We start from the raw sequence: 23,309 nt of genomic DNA, 5'->3' as shown, positions 1-23,309 counted from the left end.
AATTTTTCTGCAAGTGATTATAGGGTTTGAAGGAAGAAAAAAGGTAATCATCACAGATAAGATCATCTACTCATCTACCACAAAAGTTTTTACTATTGTAACAAGCTGTAGAAAAATTATATATTCAGTTGTACCCATACAACAGTGATTTATTGTGCTTCCATCAATGTTTCGGGGGCTGCTGACTAAAAGCACTCTGTCTATACAGCATGATTCCCATCAGATGTTTAAACAGGTTACAGTTGTACTGGCATTTGGTGTAAGTCAATGAAATTTATTTGCATACTAGTAAGAGGTTTTGGAGAATTCTCACATATTTTTTATTCACAACCTCAACCCCCCATGTTTGCTGACTTTTACAGATCAGTTTGAGATCCCTCAATGATTTCACTGTTTGAATGATGTTTAAATAACTTGGATATACATACATGCTTATATACCTAAATACATATATATATATACAAATATTGCCTAGCTTATGTAGAAATTTTTTGTATGTTATTAAAGCATACAAAAGGAGATATTTGGGGAAAACTATTTTTGTGAAAGTGCAGACAAAAATTAAGCAAGCCCACAGTAGTTGTTTAGATTGAAATCACTAAAGATATAGCTCACCACAAACAGAGTTATCATTTGCAAATGAGGATGAAGACTTGCAGAATAAACACACAGTTTAGTTTTTGCAGATTCAGGTCAGGCAGAAGCAGTTTATTTCTACAGCTGTAGGAGGGAACATGTAGCGACAGAGGCTCAGCCCTCCACCAATGCGAATTCTGGCTTAAAGCAAAAGTACTAGGGCTTAGATAAATTCACAGCAGATACAAGCTGCCCCATGAGGGGGCCTGATATGGCAGAGGAGCATCTGCATGAAAGCAAATGTCGTGGTGGATGTGCCTGTGTGTTCCTGATAGCTCAGAGGATGCAGCCAGGCGGTCTCTGCGCACATCCGTCCAGCTCATCCCTCCCTCGCTTGTGGTGCTGCTGCGCCCTTCACCACCATTAGGCCTAGCAAGGCCTGCCTCCACAAAACAATGTTGGTAAAAGGGATTATTTAGGCCTGTTTCCAGAAAACACTGAACTGCTGAAAATGCTGAGCTCGCTCTATTGACCAATAAAAATGATAGAAATGTTTCTCTTTAGGAGTCATCCTCTCAACCGATCTATATAAACTACTTGCAGCTTCTGCCCTTACAGAAATAAAAAGATAATCTATCATCACCTCATCACTTACATCTTCTCAAGACTGAACTGTGTTTCAGCACTCTTTCAGCTGGTTTATTTAATCTATTTCTAGTTTCTGATTAAACCATGTATTTAAGAAGAAACCAAACTGAGGTAGAAGAGCTCTGAGATGAAGAATTGTGAGTTGTTCCTGCTCCTCTCTAGGAATCCACTTAAGGCCAATGTTTTGATTGTTTTGGGTTTGGGCATTTTCTCTGTTGAAGGATGAGACCAGCATTTATTTCATGGAATCACAGAAAAATTTAGGCTTGAAGGGATCGCTGAAAGTCACCTAGTCTAACCCTCCACTCAAAGCCTAGCCAACTCTGATGCTACACCAAGTTGCTCAGGGTCTTGTCCAGTTGGGTTCTGAACACCCCCAGGATGGAGGTTGCACGGCCTCCCTGGGCAAACCGTGACCAGCGTCTGACACCTGCATGTTAAAAAAAATAATTTAAAACATCCTTCTATTGACTTACAGCACTGCTTGAGAAGAGAGCATCACTTTCTATCATAAAACTGGTTTTTAGTTCCTTGTAAGTCTTGCATATACCCACATGACATAATTCAGTGTCGTTTACCTTAGCCCAACCTATCATTGGTCTAAAATAATGTCTAGGGCTCTCTCCACCAGCCCAAACCACGTATGCCACCCTCATCCATCTGCACACTACTTCATATACAAATGTCGTCCTCATCATTGTTTGAAGAGAGGAACTCTCCCTGACTTGTGGATGGCTTGTCTCTTCTCCGGGTCGTTCTGTTTCTTGTCAGTTGGGAAAGGAGTGAAGAGTGGGCGAGTGAGAAGTTGGGAACACAGAATTCCTAGATAAATGTTGTGCTAGAAACTACAATGTGTGAGAAATTTCCGGAGATACCTCAGAGCTAAATAAAGCTAGGCAAAAGGTAAACCCATCTTCCAGGACTGTGCTGAACAGGGCTGCCACTACCTAAACACAATGTTTACTATGAATTTCTTACGGTCTGTGGTCCTGAGTCTGTTAAAGGTTGGTTCACGATCAGCATACACATGACAGTACCCGAGAAAGCAAGTTAATTAGCCCCAACGGGGCTGGCACCCAGCAAGTTCTGGAAGAGCTGGCTCAGTTGAAGAACCATGGACTGCACCTTTGCTAGATTTAACATGGTTAGAAATTTTCCATGTGAAAGTCGAGCTGCAGAAGATTTTTAGCATTGATTATGAACGTGGCAAATCAATAATATACAGCCAGATTATATTCAGCAATTCTAACAGCTGTTTCACTGAGAAGCTGAAGTTTCCCTGAAAACATGAGTGTCCATGTTCTAAGGCAAGTGCTGGAAATTTAGTGAGACCATTTTTTTTCATTTTTTCACACCACCAGTGCACAAAAGGACCTGGGGGTGTTGATTCACAGCCGGCTGAATATGAGCCAGCAGTGTGCCCAGGTGGCCAAGAAGGCCACCGGCATCCTGGCCTGTATCAGAAACAGTGTGGCCAGCAGGAGCAGGGAGGTGATCGTGCCCCTGTACTCAGCGCTGGTGAGGCCGCACCTCGAATCCTGTGTTCAGTTTTGGGGCCTTCACTACAAGAAGGACATTGAGGTGCTGGAGCGTGTCCAGAGAAGGGCGACGAAGCTGGTGAGGGGTCTGGAGCACAAGTCTTATGAGGAGCGGCTGAGGGAACCGGGATTGTTTAGCCTGGAGAAGAGGAGGCTGCGGGGAGACCTTATTGCTCTCTACAACTCCCTGAAAGGAGGTTGCAGAGAGGTGGGTGTTGGTCTCTTCTCCCAAGTGACTAGTGACAGGACAAGAGGAAATGGCCTCAAGTTGCGCCAGGGGAGGTTCAGGCTGGATATTAGGAAAAAGTTCTTTACTGAGAGAGTAGTGAAACATTGGAACAGGCTGCCCAGGGAGGTGGTAGAGTCACCCTCCCTGGAGGTATTCAAGGAGCGTGTGGATGTGGCATTGTGGGATGTGGCTTGATGGGCATGGTGCTGTGCGGTGTGGGTGGGTTGTTTTGGTGTGGGTTGTGGTGTATTTTGTGGTTTGTGGGTGGGTTTTTTTTTGGGTTTTTTTTTTTTTTTAATGGTTGGACTTGATGATCTTACAGGTCTTTTCCAACCTTAGTGATTCTGTGATTGTGTGAAATGCAGCTCCTCCCTCCCACAGCTAAGAAGCCAGTACTTGGGGAGGCAGCCAGCTCCACCTTCCCCAGATTTGGAAATGAGCCTCACCTTGCGACAGCCACCTCTGGGAACATGGCACCTCTCCGAGCAGAGCAGTCAGTCATTTTGTCACAATTAAAGTAACAGTCAAAATTAATTTTGAAACATGTGACATAAGAGGGGAGACTTTTAGGCTTCAGAACGATAGGTTTTAGGCCTTATTTTTCCATTTTTGACTATTGATACCAGTTACCTAGCTAGAAGCCCTGGTTAGGGCAAGATACCCCGCACTTGTGCCGGTGCCAGCCATGAGGCCTGCTTGCAGGCGCCGGGAATTGCCGGTTTCACCGCCTCGGCTCCCAGGCTGCTGCGGACACACCGGCCGGGCCCAGCGCCGCAGCCGACGCTGCTCCCGCGGTGGGGGAGCGGCAGGAGAGCGTGTCCTCCGTTTTCCTGACAGGAGATCAAGCCGGGGGAAGACACGGATCACAACCAGTACTTGTGAAACATCTTTGATTAATTAAACAGTGGTTACCAAGAGAATCAAGCTGTTACAACTACGCAGGGCGGCCCCAGCGCGCCCCTGCCCCCTGCGGCACCCTTTCTCCTCACGCCTCCCGACCCCAGCGCCGCAGACGCCCCTGCCGAGGGTCTCTCTCGCTCCGCCGCGGGCACCTTCCCAGCCCTCCCCCGCCCAAACGCCCCCCAGGGACCCGCCGACTCCCAACCGGCCGCCGCCGGAGCGGCGCGCCTCCAGCACCGCCCCGCCCGCCCCGGCCCCGCGCGCCCCGCCCGACGGGCGCTCGGTGACGTCACAGCCGCGTGCCGGCGGCCCCGCCCGCTGCCGCCTGACCCGGGCGGCGGTGGCGCAGGTGGGCCGGGGCGCGGCGGGGCTCGGCTCGGCGAGCGGGGCCTGGCTGGGTGAGCGCGGCCGCGGGGTCGGGCGCTGCCGGGGGTTCCGCCCGGAGCTGGGGGGCGCGGCTCCTCCCGGTGAGGCGGCTTGTTCGCCCGGGGTGGGGCGGGCAGGCGGGGGGTCGCGGGGTGGGCACCGCAGGCCGCCGGGGCTGCCCCCGGGCAGTCGAGGGCGGCGTCCCGAAGCGAAGGCGGCGCTCTGGTTAGCGCGGGGCGGGGGTGGCTGCGTGAGCGGCGGGGAGCCGGGGCACGGGCCTGGGCAGGGCCTGGTGGGTGGTGACGGGCGCCCGGGTGGCTGGTATCTCTCGCTGCCGAGACGCCTGAGGCCGGCCAGCAGGTGTGGAGCCCCGCGTCTCGGCGGTGCGGCCAGGCTGACTCGGAAGGAGGCCGGAATCCCACTGCCCTGCGCTGCAGGGCGAGCGGTGGTCAGGGCCGGGGGGGGAGGGTGCCGCCTGGCCAGCGCGAGGCTCTGATGCCGGGGAGAACCTGGGGAGCAGCGGGGCGGGATGGGGCGGGGAGTGACTAGGCCAGGTTCGTCGTGATAAGTAGCCATGATAATAAATAATTTTTGAGTGTCTCCTTATGGAACTCAGAGGTTATTTGTCAAAATACTTTGGAAAACTGCTCCTTGTATTTTGTGTTTTTTAAAAGGTTCACATCAGACAGTTTGGGCTTGAGTTGTTTGTATGTGGAAAAATCCATTGGCAGTGATCAGAAACTGGCAGGCACACTGCTAATGAAAAAGAATTAAATAGCTATCTTATGTAACCCTAAGTTTTCCGTGATGCCGTTAGAATCTTTGGCCGCAGAATGGTAGATAGCGGCGATGTCTTTGTACTTCAGTCAAAGATGTAAGTGCTGGACAACACAGCTGCATGTGAAGGAAACTATCTGCCCTATTGGTTTTTCACTTTCCTTTTTAGAGAAGGGCCAAGTAGGCACTCGGAGCCTAAAAGTTCTCCATTGAGAGCATGTGGTGGAAGTACAGACTGAGGAGTCAGGAAGGAAGTCCATTTATTTGGACAAAAGAAGGCTTGAAAGAGCAGTAGTACCAAGAGCAGGAAAATTAGACGTGCTGGCTGGGCGAATGTAGATGCTGGGATACAGGCCTGAGAAGATGGTGTAGGTTGAAATGTCAGAAGATGGTAATTGTTACTCTCTTAAAATTACTGAAGACTTCAGTAAATTCCCATGTTAGATCAGATCACTGGCTTTCTCTGTTGTCTGGTCTTTGATATTATTTAGCCTTAGGTGCTTAAAAATTAGCAGTAGGCCACCACTTAATGAAAAACTTAAGGGCTACTTTAATTAAACTAAAAGCAAAAAAACATGAAATTATCAGCTAGTACTTGTATTAGTTTAAATCCTTTGTAACATTTGTTTTAATTCAGTTTGTTCTCTAAATTCTTGAAAGTTACTAATACTTTCTTAATTGCTCTTTCCCTACAGAAAGAAATGAGGCTTAATTCTCTCTGCATGGTAGTTTCCTTCAAACTCTTCATCTTTGAAATCAGTGGCTGATAGAAAAACAGTTGACATATAGGAAGAGCTCTTGGATTAAGGGGTTTGTTTTGGTTTTGCTTTTTCCTCCCCTACACCCACCAGTTTAAAAACCAGTGAGTTGGAAAGAGTGTCCTGCCTCTGTCAGTCAGGATATTTAATCCTCTTAATAAGCTTTAGGCTTTGTGTTTACCTTCTGGCAGTAAGAGCCATCACTGAGCTGTGGTTTTTTAATATACATTATTTTTTAATGAAGTGGGGTTTGCTGCTTCAGAGGAAGGATAGTCAGCCAGATAGTGGAGATGTTAGCTTACAATATCAAATTGAACTCAAGTTTTCCTGTTGCACTGTAGCCTCCCTTGGTCGAGTCACTTAAAACCACAGAGTATATCTGTACTGATAGACGAAAAAGGGCGAAGGAATGATCTCAAGCACTGGATTGATCTGTGATTATCTATAGTGCCTGTTAGTTCTTTTCTTAGCTCTGTTTTGGACCAGATTTCTCCAAGACAAGTTCCTCTAAATCCTACTTAGTACTAAGTAGTACAGATCTGGGCCAATCTGTACTGGCCGTAGGACCAAAGGTTGGTTTGTGGCGCTCTCGTATTTAGTAATATACACTTTGCCATTCATTCCAGCTTTAAGACAGAGGAAATAAGATTCTGCATTGTACAGAAGTGGATTACAGATAAATATGAAAACATGCAGGACACAAATGCTATATTAAGATCATACACTGAAAATAATAATGACCGAGGATCTTCCTTGCATATGATCGGATTGCTACTTAAATGTTCTGTTTCAGAGAATATTTCTTCTTGTATTGTGAGGGAGCAATCTAGTTGGCATATTTACTTTATACCATCCATTATTTTGTATTTATTTTAATAAATTAATAAGAACTAATGAAATTCAGCTCTTCAGGCTGACTTTTAGTTATCTTGTGTTAAAATCTACTGTGAATTCCTTCTTCCAAGTGCTTTGCCACCCAAATGCATAGTTTGGTGGTAACTATACTGTACATACACTGCAAACTTGGGATGTTTCAAACAATCAGAGATGAGCTGTAACGCTCCCGCTCTTCTGCATTGCTGAGCCAGCTTTTGTATCTCTGCCATGCACTAGTGCTGTGTATACACTGACCGTGCTGACATCTCCGTTTTCTTATAGACCTTTTTTAGTGTTAATAAAGACTGAGCTTTGGCAAGAACAGTGGTGTTGGCAGTATGACAGGCATATAGTAAATAGTAACTTATTTAAAAAAACAAATTCAAAAAAACCAAATTAAAAAAAAGGGGGCAAAATAGACTATGGTACTGCAATTGTGTTCACACAAATGAATTGTTTACTTAAAGCCTTAAGAAGGGACTTGTTTCAGAATTGCATTGACAGGCACTAAAAATGTCAAAACACTAAATTTTGCTGATGAAGTAAACTGTGGTTAGGTTAAACTCTGTCTTTCTCAGTCTTCTAAAAGTTTTCTATATTTTTGAAACCTACAATTACTTTTAAATCAGAGTTGTTCACTGCTAAAATGTTTTTCATCTTTATACCCCTCCTACAAGGAAAGATGGTTTGTTCATTAATAAATACAAGTGTTGACACAAGATGATGTGGTTTGGGAGTCCCTAGGGTTTTTTGCTAGCAAGTAATTCAGCTATGCCTATCTTAAATGGTTAATGTCTAGATCATAAAATATATTACATGGTTAAGTGTAATCTTTCATGTAAGGATCTAGCTATATTCGCAAACTTATTAAGAGTTCTTTCCAGTTACTTTCATTACAATTGCTTGCTGTTATGCTGGTCAGAAGCATGTTTGTAACTTCTAAACTTGATGTCCTTGGTGGTTTTTAAATATACACTTATGCTAGTGTTGTTCTTTGGTTTAAATAAACATGTTGAGCCTATTGGCAGCAGGTGACTGCAATCAACCAGAAAAATCTCTTCCAGCCTAAGAGTAATTTTTCTGCTACATGATGGGGAATGGGCAGCGAGCCTGGTGGCTCGAGTTGCTGGTGACTCGTTCCATATGGGCTGCCTTCTCAAGCCATCCCTGTCATATTCCTAGCTATGTGTCTGTCGTTGGACTGGAATCACGCTACTCCTCTTTTGCATGAAATTGGATTCTGTCGCGTTGTAAAAAATACAGATGTATTTCAGATTATATGGCACTTCTGTCATGTGACTGCAGATGCATCAGTCACATAAGTGCTATCTGCATTTTGATCATAAAGGATCTAGGAGTAGAGCACAGCATTCCATCTTTGCCTCTTTAAAAATCTTTTCATGACCTGCACTACTTAAGTTTCTCTGTTTTTGTTGGAGTAGAGGAAGGATATTTTCCAGATTTTATATATGCATATATATTTATTTATTTTTTACTTTATTGATAGACTAAAACAAGAAGAGACATTAAATAAACTTAAATGTAGGTACTGTTTTGGGATTTTAATAAAAGTTTGTATTTCAGTAGTTCTTTTATTCTTTCCTGCTTTACTTCTTTTCATCCATTTTATTTGTAGAGACTAATCAAATCTCTTAGCCTTTGGTTTATTGGCTTAGTAAGCCAATCTTACCTCTGTCTAGGGAAAAGTAATTGATTCACCAGAAAATTTCAGTAGCCTTCTGCATGCCTCTTCCTGTTCTGGTGCAGCTTGCTTGAATGTGGCTCATAGTTGTGTGAGGTCTCACCAGTGCTTTGTACAGTGGCATTAATGCTTCTGTATGTGTAATGGAAGTATTTTTCTTTCCACACTTCAGATTTTAGTTACGCCCATGTTTTCTGTAGCTTCCCCTCATTGTGATTGACAGATGTCTCTAGATTTTTCTTTCTTCCATTCAGCTGACAGCACAGAATCATTCTTTTTCTTAAAAATGCATGCTCTTTCATTTTTAAATAGTATTCCATTTTTGTTGTCCATGATCATTACTCTGATTTTTGTGAATTGACAATGCCTCTCAACACTGTCAGCAGAAAGCCTCATTGGAATTTTTTTACATTGTGTATTGTAAACACGATCTTAATCCAAGAATGATTTGTATTTGCTGCATTTGGCCAAGACTGAAAGCGTGCATTCAGTTAAAACAGTGATTTTTACACATTTTAAAGTTCAAATAAACCTATTGAATTCTTTTTTGCTCTTCAGTTGTTGAAATATATAGGAGGCTGTTTGAGGAGTACATTCCAAAATAGACTAGAACCTGCAACCTTTTGTACATATTGGTATTTCAGGTTTGTGTCACCTGGGGAGCAAGGAAGGGAAAACGCCAGTCATCCTTCTCGCTTTATAAACTCTGTAAAGGAAATAAGTAATTCCCTGTTTTCATTTTGTAAGGCATAGCTTTAACTGTTCGAAGTACTTCTCCCCAGTTCTGTGTCTATTTTGAAGTCTATCAAGATTTGTTTAAATCGGTTGAGTGCTTTCCCTTAAATCATTTAAATGAAAATGTACTGAGTTTGCAAGCTCAGCCTTTATTTAAATAGGCAAAATGTTAACTGAATTTTTTAATACGCTAGAGAGCTTTTGAAAATACTATCAGAAGTAAAGTTAGATTTTTAATTTTTTTTTACTCCACCATTTGCTACTAATCTTAATACTTTTTAAGATGGAAAGTTTAACATCAGGCATATCCATATTCTTCTGATGCTTAACTTTTAAAAAGTACTTGTCTGTGACGTAACTAGATGTGGTGGTTATAAAGTTAAATTCCTTGCTGACTTGGAATCATATATTCTAAATCTGAAGGTTAATAGGAGATAACCATAACATACCAGACACTGGACCAAGCAACTAGATAGCTTTCTGCTAATACACGGAGTATAGTCAGTTAGATACTGATTAGAAGTCATTTTATTCTAAGGTAAACTCTGTTTGGCTTCATCTGTGAATACTCCTACTAATCTATTCCAGTTTGCAGTAATGGAACAACTACAGGATCCGGTTATGCAAGAAGATGCAAATATTAAAGCTATTAATGAAGAGTACAGGAAAGCCTTTATTTTTGTCAATAAAGGACTGAGTACAGATGAACTGGGTCAGAAGGAAGAGGCAAGAAATTACTATAAGCAAGGACTTGACCACTTGCTCCGAGGAGTTAGCATTCCATCACAGGGTCCTGCATGTGTAGGGTCCCAGTGGGAGTCTGCCAGGCAAATGCAACAGAAGATGAGGGAGACCCTCCGAAATGTTCACACTCGACTCGGCATTCTAGAACAAAACACCCCACCTGTGCAAGCAAGTCCTGCTATGATGGATGCCCCTGCTGGGGTGCCCAAGTTGTACCCATCCATTCCTTCCAAAGAAAAGCCAGAAAGACCCCCAGCCCCTAATTTTCTGTTTGTACCAAGTCAGCCACCTGCAGCAGATGGAAGTGTTGCAACTGTGAGCCAGGGGCAAATTCCAGCTATGAGTCCATCATCTGCAAAACCTCTTTGTTTGCCAAATGAAGCACCTCCTGCCTATACTCCTCAAGCTACCAATGGTCATTTTACTGTGTCTTATGGCACAGACTCTGGGGAGTTTTCTTCAGTAGGTGAGGACTACTACAGTAAGTGTACTCGGCCACCTCCCCTTGAAAACCTGGGAGTGGATGCAGATGAGCTGATCTTAATTCCCCAAGGAGTACAGATATTCTTTGTGACTCCTGATGGGCAGGTTAGTGCTCCTTCATATCCTGGATATCTACGCATTGTGAAGTTCTTGGATACAGATAGTGAGACAGCCCAGAATCGTCCACCTGCATTTCTTCAGGTAACAAAAAAATAATTTTCTCCTTTAATTAAATTTCAAGAACTGTCATAAAATTTTAAAAGACAATCTTGAGTTCTTGCTCTTCTGAGCCTAAATCTCTGTGTGATAACATGAAGGACGTTATAGCTATTGGAAAAATAGTTTTCTGCAAATACACACTTTCATTACTTTTTCTGTGAAAATCACCTCTGTGTCTTTCCAAGGTTGTTGAGTGCTGACTGTTCTGGCGAATTCTGTTTTCTAAAGGAGTTGACTTAACATGTATTTTCATTTCATAAAATTAATTTTCCTTTCCTCACATAGAGAAGACATTGTTGATTCACGTATTGTAATATGTCAGTGTAAAAAAGGGTTGTGCGCTACCCACTGCAGTCTCAACTAGTGATAAGGTATTGCAGTTGGGACAACTGGTAATTTGGAATTTGAGGGCCCGTGTTAATCCAGACTCTGAACTACAAATAAAAACAGATGCATTATTTGGATTTTTTCAGTCCATGCTTGCTTCATGTGGGTCTGGTTTCTGACTTTGGATCTCCTTGTAGCTGCTAAGATTGGCTGTTGGAAGTCTGACCAGCGAAGGGGAAATTTGGAGGAACAAACAAAAACTGTTTCCTGGTTTTGGGTCTGCTGGTTCACCTCCACCTGTGTTAGCAGTCTTCAACAGTCAGCCAGCGACAGCCATACGTGCTTTTTATCCTGTCATATAAACCTGTCCTGAGTTCTACAGAAAGTTACAGGCGCTGTGAATCGTGACTTGTTTGGCAGTGCTTTTCATCTGCTTCACCTGGCCCTCAAGACTAGACCTCAGTTAAGAGGCTACCAGCCTGAATTATAGTCCTGTGAAAATTAATATTTTCTCTATATTGGACTGTCAGAACTAATCAAGAATTATTATTTCCATAGTCATGTGGGTTTTTTGTTTATTTTTTTTTCTTCAAGATGGCACAAGGCTTTTTTATTTTTCTTACTAAACTTTATGGAAAATCAAGTTTGTGGTGCTTATCACTATGTTCTGCTTGCCTTTCTTTTTAAAAGGATCCTTGAATTCCGTTATGTACTTATCTTTTCTAGGTTTGTGACTGGTTGTATCCTCTAATGTGTAACCAGTCTCCTGTTCTGTGCTGCAATACTGGAGTCTACATGTTCCCTGACACGATGTCCCAGATACCAGGCTCCTATGTGGGAGTAGTGCTGTCTTCAGAACTTCCAGCAGCTGACAGAGAGCTCTTTGAGGATCTCTTAAAACAGATGTCTGACCTCCGAATCCAGGTAGATTCTTGGGCTGACTTTTTTAAGCCAATAAGGAAAGGTGGAAATAATCAATACATTCTCCCATTCACATTTAGTTGTGTAAAACTGTGAAGTTCTGTGTCTTGCTTGGTAAGTTCACCAGTGAGAAATAGATAACAGTAGCCAAGATTAAGCAACCTAGTAATGAAACTGTAAGCTCTGTGAGGTGGGAGGACAGAAATTTTAAAATACTAAGTTGTAAGCACAGAGAGGAATTGGAGACCATTTTGTATATTTTCTCTATTTTTCCAAAAGAGAACATAGGACCCAAAATGAAATTTTCTGTTCAGGAGAAAGCACATTTTTTCCTGTGTGTGTGCGCATACTGTCTGTGTAGTTTTGATGATACCATTCTTGGAATATTGTGTCCAAATGTGTTCACAGTTCAAAAATATTAAGCCACTTCAGAGAAGACCTGTGAAAATAGTGTGTACCTCAAAAATCTGCCTTCAAATGGGATCTCAAAATAGATAGATCTGGTGCCTTATTGCTGTAAGATATTAACAGATAGACAAAATAGGAAAAAAAAAAAAACAACCCTTAGTCTAACGAAGGTGCAATATGATACGGTGACTGGAAACAAGGTGAAAAATATTACTGTAAGAGCACTGGAGCACCATTTCAGGAAGAATGGTAATCAATAATTACTTAAAAGCTCATAGCAAGATTATATCTTTTAGTGAAAGATGGAATCTTGTTGAATCACCAAGACTTCAATGCAGTGATAATGAAGGACCAGTTTGCAGCATGCCCCACATGGGGCAGAGTTCTGTTATGTTATAAATTCTGTTGAGTTCAGCAGGGCATTTCACTGGCACAGGCGGCCACTAATTTCTACTTCAAAGGGAAGAGTTCTACAGAATTATGTGATGTTTCAGTGCAGGACTTAGTAGAAAAATTCTGTAATCTTTCCTGCATAGAAGTAGTTCAAATTTGGTATCTCATTAGTGCCTTGTTGTCCTAAAATTCCATGTTTTTGTTAATGTTCCCTGATACGATGTCACAGGTGCCAGGATCCCATGAGAGAGTAGGGTTATCTTCAGAGCTCCCAGCAACTGAGAGAGCGCATTTTGAAGATAAATTTAAACAGATGTCTGGCCACAAAGTCCAGGTAAATTCCAGGACAGTGATACCAAAATTTTATAGTAAAAAAAAAAAAAAATTGTCACTGAAATACATGTTAGAACTGCTGAGATTTCAGACTTGGTTGAAAGCAGCAATGTATGCTGTGCCCTGTGTTGTTTTTTTATTATTTGATTTTTCTGTTTGTTTGTTAAGAGCTGGTTCAATTACGGCAGGCTACCAACAACATTTTGCAAATCAGTAGCAGATTTCTGGAGTTTTAAAAACTTTGTGATAGAGCACAAGTATTTCAAAGCTTAGTCTCATGGCCATTTAATGTATCTGTTTTAATTAGATCCTCATGAGTACTATATAACAAGTATATTTAATGTAATTATAGTATAGAGTCACCTGTCTTATTAGAGAACCCATTTCTGCTCCTTAGCAAAGTCCTTAGAAGTCCTGTTGAATGTTTTTCTACATAGTGACCCAAACCGTGGTGTAACTAAATTATATCTGGAGCACACTTCGGGGGTTTTTATTGGGGTTTTTTTGTTGTTTTTTTTAGTTATAGCTGTATACTAAGGTAACTTCTCCTGCCAGCCCCCAAAGTGTTTTGGTCACATGCTAAAGACATTTCTTAAACATGAGATTTCACACTGTAAAAGCAGTAATTGATGATATAGTACAAGTCAGTGATACATTGTTAACCTAGCAACTTTCCAAGACTTATTCTACACTTTTCTGTTAATGTTGGTTTTGTTTTGTTTTACTGCAACAGCCATCTTTGTGCAATACCCTTTTTTATTTCCAGTAAATTTTTCAGAGGAATCGTAAGAATTCCATGCAGTATCACGTATTATTATATATTGTGTATTCTGTTGTGTTCATAGGTTTCATCTATGAATGCTTTCATATAGAATCTTCTGGACTAAACAAAAAGGTTTTTCTTACTGTCCCTCATTAGGTAGTGGTGCTTTCAATCATCGAAATGTTTATTTTTTTACTTTTACATTGGAGAAGTATTAAAAATAGAATCCTAACCAAAACCTAAATCTATTAGAATTTTTTTGCTTTCTCTAATTGAAGTTTAATTACACATTGTCTGTGAACTGTGTAAAGTGATGTTACACTTCTTAGAACCACTAACCAGACTGTGGTGGTGGCTGCTATGTTTGAATGATTAACGTCTACTCCAGAAACTCTAGTGTTTGACATGAAATCACACCGAACCTATCCACCCAACTTTAAATGGGGAGCAGTATTGTGCACAGCTTGATGCGTTCCTTGGCTGTGCCAGTCTGCAAAAGCATCAACAGCACATAGAATGAATAATCTCCTTTATTTTTGAATTTGTGAGGCAAGGATGAGGAACAAAACAACCAGAATAGCTGCATTCTTTTAGTGCAGTTGGCCTGCAGTTCCCATACTGTATAACAACAGAGTTGACTTCCCTCTGAAAAGATAAAAATGATATATGGACTAGTCTCATATCTTTTTTGCTAGTTAACTTGTACTGTAAGTTTTCCCTACTTAGTTACTTGACCATATGGCCAAGTTGGCATGCAAATCTTTTCATTGTAACTGGGTGAAGAAAGTGTACAGAAAATGCTGAGCTGTCTGATAAGCTTTTTTGGAATGCATAGCATTTCTGTGCAAAAGTAATTGAATCAAAAATTTCCACTAAATTTCTGTACACTTACCCAGGGAATACACAGCATTAGTGTTTTCTGATAATGGATTGGTATGATATAAAACACGTAAAATGGAAATCCTGATGATATATTGCAGAGCAGATTCTCAGGTGTTTACTTTCCCTTGATAGCCTCCAGAAGCCTCTAGTGATGCAGTTAACTTGCCTCAGACTGTACATATCCAACCACAACCTGAAGGAGCGGAAAATCAGAAAGAATTGCCAGAATGGAGTGAGAAAGTTGCCCATGGAATCTTGTCAGGTACTGTTGTAATAAGAGGATTGTGTTGAATATAAACCTCTGTGAGTAACTTTTAAACGGTATTTTCACCTAAATGCATGTGTGCTGGTAGAAGCTGAGTGGTCAGAAGTAGCTGTTCACCAGTTCCAGCCATAATCATCTAAAGGATACTTTGGTGAGCTCTATAAAACAGTGCAAAATTTAAATCCATTGCCGGTGGTGCATATGAGTTAGACTCCTCATTTGACTATATCTCAGGATATCACCCCCTGTGACTCAAACAACAGTGACAAAACAATTTTACTCCTGTATGAGCAGTTATATTGAAGCAGGCATCTGTTGTTGTTTCTGCAGATGAAGGGGGTTTTTTTTCCCCTCTGAGAACCTTTGGATTATACTGATTGTGATAAATATGAATCTGCTAGTTGGGCTAATGGGCTGGGTTGTACGTTTTTAGAATGTTAATAGCATTGAAATGTGCAGTTCTATCACTTCTGACCCAGCTGGGGCTTGGATATCTATTAAAAAACTGAGTCCCTGTATTACATTTGGATGAGGGCTGGCTGTATTAAACTTAAATAAAGTGAATTGAAAAAATGTGGGTGGTGTAGGAGCAGAAATCACTGCAGGAATTCATGCTGGCCCATTCAGGGAAGAGTACAATTGCAGACTATGTAATCAGGAATGTTTCTAAAGTCAGTGTTGCAGAGGAGGGAAAGCTGTAGGAATCGTAGTCTATAAAATTGTACATTCTAAGAAACACAATTTTTGCCTTGAAGGTGCATCTTGGGTAAGCTGGGGCCTAATAAAAGGAGCAGAATATACTGGTAAAGCTATCCACAAAGGAGCCTCTAAACTGCGAGAACACATGCAACCAGAAGAAAAACCCCTGGAAGTCAACCCAACTCTAGCAAAGGGGCTTCATGTAGCAAAACAGGCTACTGGAGGAGCTGTGAAAGTCAGCCAATTCTTAGGTAAAAATTCCCATCTCATAGTATATTTTTGCCTTAAATATTATGTAAAATGAGAGCTGGTTTCTCTAGCCAGTGAACTAGAGGAGGGACTCACCTGATGAAATCCAGTGATCAGTAGTTTGTGCCTAGTTATGTCCTGCGAGAGACATGCTTTAGGACTAATAGTTATTATATGGCCTTGAGGCATCTTTTTCTTTTCTAAAAGAATAGTCTGCCCAGCCTTAAGTTTGGCATGTTTTTCTAAGTTTTAGACAGTTAAATCAGAATGGTCTCTCTCTTTCTTCTTAAGTTGATGACCATGTATTTTAAAAGATGTACTGTCACTGGTTACTAACATACGTATTGTACCGCTAGAGAAGGTGTGTGCATGGTTTTAAATACACACACCTGAAACAAGTCTATTATGCTTTGTATAAACTTCGAGATAGAAATGGCGTGGTGTTCAGATGTGCTTGGTAACCCTAGTAGCTCTCAGTAACTTTATTCTGTTCCTTATTTGCATTAATGTTTATATTTAGTGTCTAGTGACTCATCCAAGTTTAAAAGCAAATTGTGCTGGATGTTATAAAAATACTTTGAAGAGCAGGAATGATTGTAAGAAAGAATTCTCCAGAAGACAGGTCAGGAAAGAAACACAGCTTGTTCCCTATCTGCAAGTTGGGAATAATAAAGCAATGAAAACAGTTTCTTGAAGTTAGAGTATGTGATGTGTATGTATTTCTTTTAAAGTGCTTTTTTAGCCTTAAGACCAATCTTACTTGTTTCTTAGGCATTGGAGCTGTGCAGAATCTGAAAAATAAGGGTGCTTCTCTATCAGTTGGGTACTTAAGCATGGATTAAAGTCTGACTTTCAAATAAGCATATTTAAATAAAAGCAACATTTAAGACTTTAGTGAAACTTACTTTCAATTAGGAGTAAGGACTTCTAAACAAAGGTGTTCTATATTCTTACTGCACACTATTGTTTTCTGGTAGTTGAGGGAGTGTGTTCTATAGCAAGCTGTGTCGGAAAGGAGCTGGCTCCACACGTGAAGAAGCATGGCAGCAAATTAGTTCCAGAATCCCTTAAGAAAGATAAAGATGGCAAATCCACTTTTGATGGTGCTCTGGTGGTAGCAGCAAGTGGAGTTCAAGGTAATAAAAATTCCTTATACTTTTTTAATTGTATACTTTTCAACGCTATGAACTCAAATAAGCTGTTCATTTTTACAGGGTTTTCAACAGTGTGGCAAGGTTTAGAAAGTGCAGCTAAGTGCATTGCTAAAAGTGTTTCAACCGAGACTGTAAAAACTGTCAAATACAAGTAAGTTTTTTTTATTGGTTTCATCTTCTACAACATATTGTCATTGTGTTTGAATACTGGCAAAAAAGCTTATTAAAGTGCAGGGAAGCTAACTGAAATACATGCTTTGCTCTAATTATGCAGCACATGATAAGCTGCTAAGTGCACAGTAATGAGCACCTCCTGTAAGTAAAAATATGAAATGAGTAAATGATTGCGGTAAGTATTTTTTAGCTGTCTTCTAGAAGTATTACAGCTTCAGGCTATGTTAAAAATACTGTTCAGATTCATATCCGTGCTCTACAGTTTAATGTCATTATGAAAAAAGTTACTGTTTTAAACCTCTCAGCTCTGATCCTGAATGTATGTAAACTTAGCTAAATTTGAAGAAAAAGGGAAGAGCTTCAACTATCAGCAGGCCTGACTAAAGTGAGGACGTACAAAAAAGAATATTGTGTAAGGAAATCTTAAGGCATAAATAGCAATAATAGGATAACCTTGATTTGCAAAATACAGATGTTATTAGAAAAAGGTAACGGTGGAAGAGGATAGTAACATTTGGGATTAAGATGATGTTACTAAGATGATGGAAAGAACAAAGTTGAGTACCAGTGCTGGAAGATGCTGTGGAGGATAAGGGAATATATTGAAATAACTGCAAAATGTATGAAGTGCACCCCTCAAAAAAATGCAACACGTATAATAGAAAGTGAAGCGTAAGGAAAAGCATGTAGGTTAAATGGAATCGGTGATAAGTGTAGCAACACAGATGTTAAAAAGGATTGCTGAAAGTGCATACAGGCTAGTAGCAGAAGGTAACAAGGTAAACATCAGCATACAATATTAGGTGGATTGGCATTCAGGGTTGTGTTGTGATGCATTTCAAATAGGAAGCTAGATAGTGAAGTTCTGGTCAGCGGTGCTTTATTGCTAATGTTTGTTTTCAGTAGGAGTGTCAGGAGGTGTTGTACTGGTACTCTTTTCACATAAAGTCACATTAATGTTTTTGTTTTAGATGTAACAATAGGAAATACGGAGATCAGCAGTCAACAGCCACTAAGAGTGAAAAACAATAAGAAATGTTGCCATTAATTACAAAACAATTGAAAATATTTGATATTTTATCTCTGGAATCTATCTATATAAATGTATTAAAATTCTACATAGTATCTCTTTTGGAAGCTGGTTTTTGTTTCAGTGACAAAGATTTCTGCCACTCAAAATGCTTCAGTGAATGAGCTAAATTCCACTTAATGGTAACAAGGCTAAAGGAGCATCATCACAGTGTCTCTAAATCAACAAAAAACTCAGCTAAAATTTAGCTGCAATACCTTTGGGGACGGAATTACAGAGAGATGCTCATCACATGTGTATGTTGACCAGAATTGGGGGAAAACATAGCTTCAGAAGAGGTATTTCTGCCAAAGTACCATGCTACTACCTTCATGGCTTTTTACAATGATATAAATAACTGTGGTATCTACACCTGCCCAACTTTGTCCTTTTTCAAAAAAAAAGTAGCTACAAATGTGCAGTTGAGACAGGCAAACTGAAAAAATCAATTATCAAATATTAACGAATCGTTAGTCTAACTGTATTAGCTAAGATACAGTCTCACTTTAAAGGAGGTTACCCATTTTACTGATACTCTATAAAACTGGCTTACGATGTTCCTGAGGTGAGAATACAAATCAAATTGACAAATACTGCACTTCTGCTGTGAGATTAATTCTGTGATCTGCAAATCAGATGTTGGTGATTCAAGGCTGTTACTCTATCAGAGAATTAAAAACAAAACAAAAACCAATTAATTCTTTTTATTCAGTTTCATTGTTGGTTCCAGCCATTATGCCATGGCTGCTGCACTGGTAATGCAGTAGGTTTTTTTTGATTCTTTGGTATTCTGTGCTTCTCTCTAGCCTTATTTTGAGGTCCTCAAAGAATCTCTCGTTATAAGAAGCACAGGGGGAAAAAGTAACTCTGGTAACTGGTGGGATTCTGATGCTGCCAGAAATACTTCCCTTTGGCCTGGTTTGTCTGATTACAGTGCTCTCTGGGGAAATGTCTGGCTGCCTGGAACAGCTGGAGTTACTGCTCTCACTATACTCTTGCCCTCCTTCAGTATGCTCTCTCTACTGGTGTAGATGTGTACCTTTCTTCACATTTGAGTAATTAACATGAGACTGCTGACTTGCCCCCTAAAGCATAAAGAAGCTGGACCCACGGCCCAGTGGAGGAACCAGAGGTTTTATCTGGTAATAAATTGGTAATTTTCATCATAGCCTCAAGATAGCTTGGAGCCTTTTCGGGTTTTGTATGACTTCTCTCCCCCGCTTCACCTTTGCCACTATGTTGATTCCAGGTTACTTCAGATAAGTTTTCACTGCACATTTTTTTGTAGGGACCTTGCTGCTTCTAGCGTATGAGTGTAGCTGTGTCAGCAATTCTCTGTACCCGGGAGACCTGTTAAACTGTCTGGGTTAATTTGCTTGAGCACAGTGGTGCACTACTTTTGGGACTTGGAATTAATGTGCCAGTGTGTTGCTGTTAACACCAGATGTATCATATTATGCCATGTAGACACAGGCAATAGTGAGGTAGGACAACTACTAACCAAGCACTATACTGGCAGTGGTGGTACCAACTGAGAAAAAAATATGCCTGAGGTGATTCCAATGCCTTTTTTTTGTAACGGGTGAGAAGGCAAGACAGTGTTTACCCTCCCTTCTCCTCAGTGCTGCCACCCATGGTACAGACTGAGAAGGTTTAGCAGCTGCAAGGGTCTAGCTGTGAGGACTTACATGGGGGAATAGAGGGTATTAGGAATTTTACCTAAGAACTTAGGTGGAAAAAGTACTTAGGGGTTATTGCACATAACACACCCTACCCTTCTTATGGTTCTATAGATAGGCCTTCTACTCTTCTTTTCAAAAGTGGAGGGTAAGGAGGGAGAAAGACTGGAAGGTTTTTTGAGGAAAAAGGGCAGAAGCATATTGGTATCTTTTAAAGAGTAATCCACCTGATAGAGGAGCAGCCCTTACTCAAATGACTTGGTAATTTCTAATTTTATTCTTTAGACGTTCAGGCTGCATGCTTATTATTTGTTCTTGGTAATGCTTAAATTTTTGCTTTCAAAAGAATTCTAGTGAAGAGAAAATTACTAAGGATACGTATCTACAAAACTGCTATCTTTCTTAAGGTATGGAGATGATGCTGGCCATGCTACAGACAACGCAATGAATTCTGCAATCAATGTTGGTGTGACAGCATTTAACATTGACAATATTGGTATCAAAGCTGTTGTAAAGAGAACTGCAAAGGAAACCGGCCATGCTGTGTTAGATGAATATAAAGTATTGGATAATGAGAAGAAGGATAAAAAATGAAAGCAATGAAATATTTCTCAAAGCCTTACATTAGAGATGAAACTTCCTATTTAGAAGTAAAGATATTGCTAATCTGCAATTTAACACAAATCACACTACTTTTCAAGCAACTGTTACTTAATTTGACATGAAGATGTAAAAGTAGGAAGGACATTCGTAGAAGGAAAAATGAAAGTTGTCTTAACTCCTTGTTCTGTATTGAACAAGGGTTTTAAACAACTGGATCAGGGCTTTAGACAACTGGAAGGATATGAGTTTGCAGTTAATAAACTTGCCTCTGTAAGCACTTTTTCAAAATATAATATGGAGTAATAAATTAATATAGAAATACTATTGTGAATATTTTTGTAATGCTTTATATTTGTAAAGAAGGTGGTGATACAGAACAAATAGGATTACTAATTCTGGAACAAACAGGACTACTAGTTTTGGTTTTTAACTATCCTTAAGAGCTAGTTTTACTAAAATAGCCTTGTCTTATTTAATATGCACTAAAATAAGCTTTGCGTTTCATTGTTTTGTAGAGAATTTCCCTTTTCAGCTACCAAACAGCTAATCTTATCCAAAGTTCATGTTAGAAGAAATGAAGGAGGAACCTCAGGTAACTAGGTAGTTATTCCCTTTAAAACTAATTTTTTTTCATCCAGCATATAAGCAAGCCAAAGATATCAAGCATTTCTTCTAAAAGAGGTTATTTACAACTCTAGAAAAATGTATTCTCCAGTTGACTCCATAAGGAATATACAAAGATTCTTTGAAATTGAGATTTTTATGTAGAGAGGGTAAGTATGTTTTTGCATAAATTATTTTTCTGTAAAAGCATTCTGTAGAAGACACTAGGAACTTCTATTCATTCTGTACTTTTCAGCCAAAGATTCAGAGTATATATCATGGCCTCCTAATGGAAGATAATAAGTATTTGCTTCAACAAGTAGTTCAAACAGACAGCATCTTTATTCCATTAAATTCATAGTTGCACAAGGTACGCCTTTAAAGGGTATTAAGACAAGCCCTTTTAATGAAGAGATGTGTGTGGAATAGGATAGACACTACTGTGTAGGTTTTTCATCCTGTTCCTAGTGCAGTATTAAGTGACACCACATGTAGAACCCTTGAGATGCTTTTACACTGCTACTTATTTAACAGCTCATTATTGAGTTTTAAAACTGCTATGCGTTCTAAAATTGGCTGGACCTGCAGCAAACAGAACACCATCAATGTACAACTTATCTCCATTTCATGAAATGGAGAAAATAACTATAAATGGTTGTTAGCAAATGATACTTGCATCAGATTGAAAAAATACAGTAACAAGTAATGTCTATTAGAATGGTAACAGGTGCACATTTTGTGGTAGCTACTGTAGGTGTTTACCTAGGGTGAGAAATATGAAACAAAAGATCTAACCACTTGAAGTGTAACTTTGATTTATGGAAATAAAGATTAAATTAAAATTGGTTAATCTGTGCTTGGCCTTTTTATGATGTGAAGCTACTGTATGGCTCAGTGAGTGGAAAGACTAGGACTTCTTCTGAAGTAATAAAAGAACAGTGTTGGAGTATGTCTACAATAGAAAAAAAGCTCATCAATTAGAGCTTAAAATATTTCAAACTAAAAAGGTCCATCAAAAGTACACATGACAACAATTTCTGTTACTAAGTCTGTCACTTGCCAGCAAGTGTAGCCAGTTTAAGGCTACTAAAGACTTCACACTAGAAAAAGCATTTTTGTTGTTATGAACTGCATTTACAATAGGGATGTATGTATTTGTATCTTCCTCCTCCCTCCCATTTTGGTTTTGCATATAGCTCATGCCATTTAGTTTTATCTATAGACCATCAGAACAACAAGTTGTATTAAAACAACAGTTAAGATCAAAATGTTACACAGTCTTCAAGAGACCAAGTTGCAGCATACTGAGGAAGAAAAGATTTAAATGTCATCGGTATCAGGCAAGCATCGTCCTGTTCAGCTTGCTGTTGTTCTCTTCACATGTATTCAGTCTTTCAAATTTATCTCAAAGTAGATTAAAGCTATTTTTTTAATAATGTCTACCCCATTTTACAGTTTTTAATGTGATACTTCCATGATCTTCCCTTTCACAGTGTTCCAAAGTTTAGTTAATTCTCACTGCTGAAAGTATTATGCTGTTGAACTTACCCTGCTTCAGCTGTCACTACTTGGGCCTTAGGCAGCAAATCATACACTTCTCCCCAGTTCCTCTACCATATACAACAGCCTTCACACACTTACTGCCTTATCTCAGCTCTCCGTTTTGTACACTGTGCACATTAAGCTCCCTAAGCCTCATACCTTAGGTTCGTTTTCTATTCCCAGCTTGGTTTTGTTTTTCCTTTGAACACTGAACGTCTTTTGATGTATGGCAGTCCTGGAAGTAGTCTTACTAATGCTGTTTGCTGAGGGAACTGCTGCCTGATTTCCTAATGCATTGCTATTTCCAAATTAATTCAGTCTTTTCTGCTACAATATTGGTCTCAAATCTCATCTTGATAAGATTACTTTTAATGACCTCTAAGTCATTCTAAGCTACTGCCTTCTCTGCCATCTTCATTGTTCCGTAGGTATAAACCACTGTTCTTACCCCAAGTCTGCATTTGAATGGATTCTTCTAGATTCCAAGGGTGGGTTGGTTGGTTTGTTTAATGCTGCTTTAAAAACACTTTGGGATAGCCTATTTCTTAATACTCCTTAACAAACTAAATCTGTAATCCTTTAGAAAGAATTGCTAGAACTACCTTCCCGTAAAACTGCCTTCCGCCAAAACATGCTAACCAGCTCAGTTATTCAGATCACCATAGAATGGTGTAGGTTGGAAGGGACCTCTAGA

At 40.1% G+C, this 23,309-nt stretch overlaps 1 protein-coding gene across 5 annotated transcripts; it reads left to right on the top strand.

The window, feature by feature from the left end:
* Positions 1-4,259: 4,259 nt before the first annotated feature.
* SPART (spartin) lies at positions 4,260-21,928 on the top strand. Of its 5 annotated transcripts, XM_059816371.1 has the most exons (10): positions 4,262-4,289; positions 5,730-5,844; positions 9,694-10,533; positions 11,605-11,802; positions 12,830-12,934; positions 14,711-14,840; positions 15,599-15,793; positions 16,769-16,927; positions 17,006-17,096; positions 20,275-21,928. In XM_059816371.1, exons 3-10 carry the CDS (start codon positions 9,703-9,705, stop codon positions 20,459-20,461), a joined length of 1,896 nt encoding a protein of 631 aa, XP_059672354.1. In that variant the 5' UTR covers positions 4,262-4,289; positions 5,730-5,844; positions 9,694-9,702; the 3' UTR covers positions 20,462-21,928. The 5 variants fall into 5 exon arrangements, with proteins under 5 accessions (XP_059672361.1, XP_059672354.1, XP_059672389.1 ...); XM_059816378.1 differs by lacking the exon at positions 5,730-5,844 and having other exon boundaries at positions 4,260-4,289; XM_059816406.1 differs by lacking the exon at positions 12,830-12,934.
* The last annotated feature ends 1,381 nt before the right edge of the window (positions 21,929-23,309 follow it).

Source organism: Gavia stellata, chromosome 1 (genome assembly GCF_030936135.1).
Source record: "Gavia stellata isolate bGavSte3 chromosome 1, bGavSte3.hap2, whole genome shotgun sequence".
NCBI classification, from domain to species: domain Eukaryota; kingdom Metazoa; phylum Chordata; class Aves; order Gaviiformes; family Gaviidae; genus Gavia; species Gavia stellata.
This window is presented reverse-complemented; position numbering and strand designations above follow the sequence as displayed.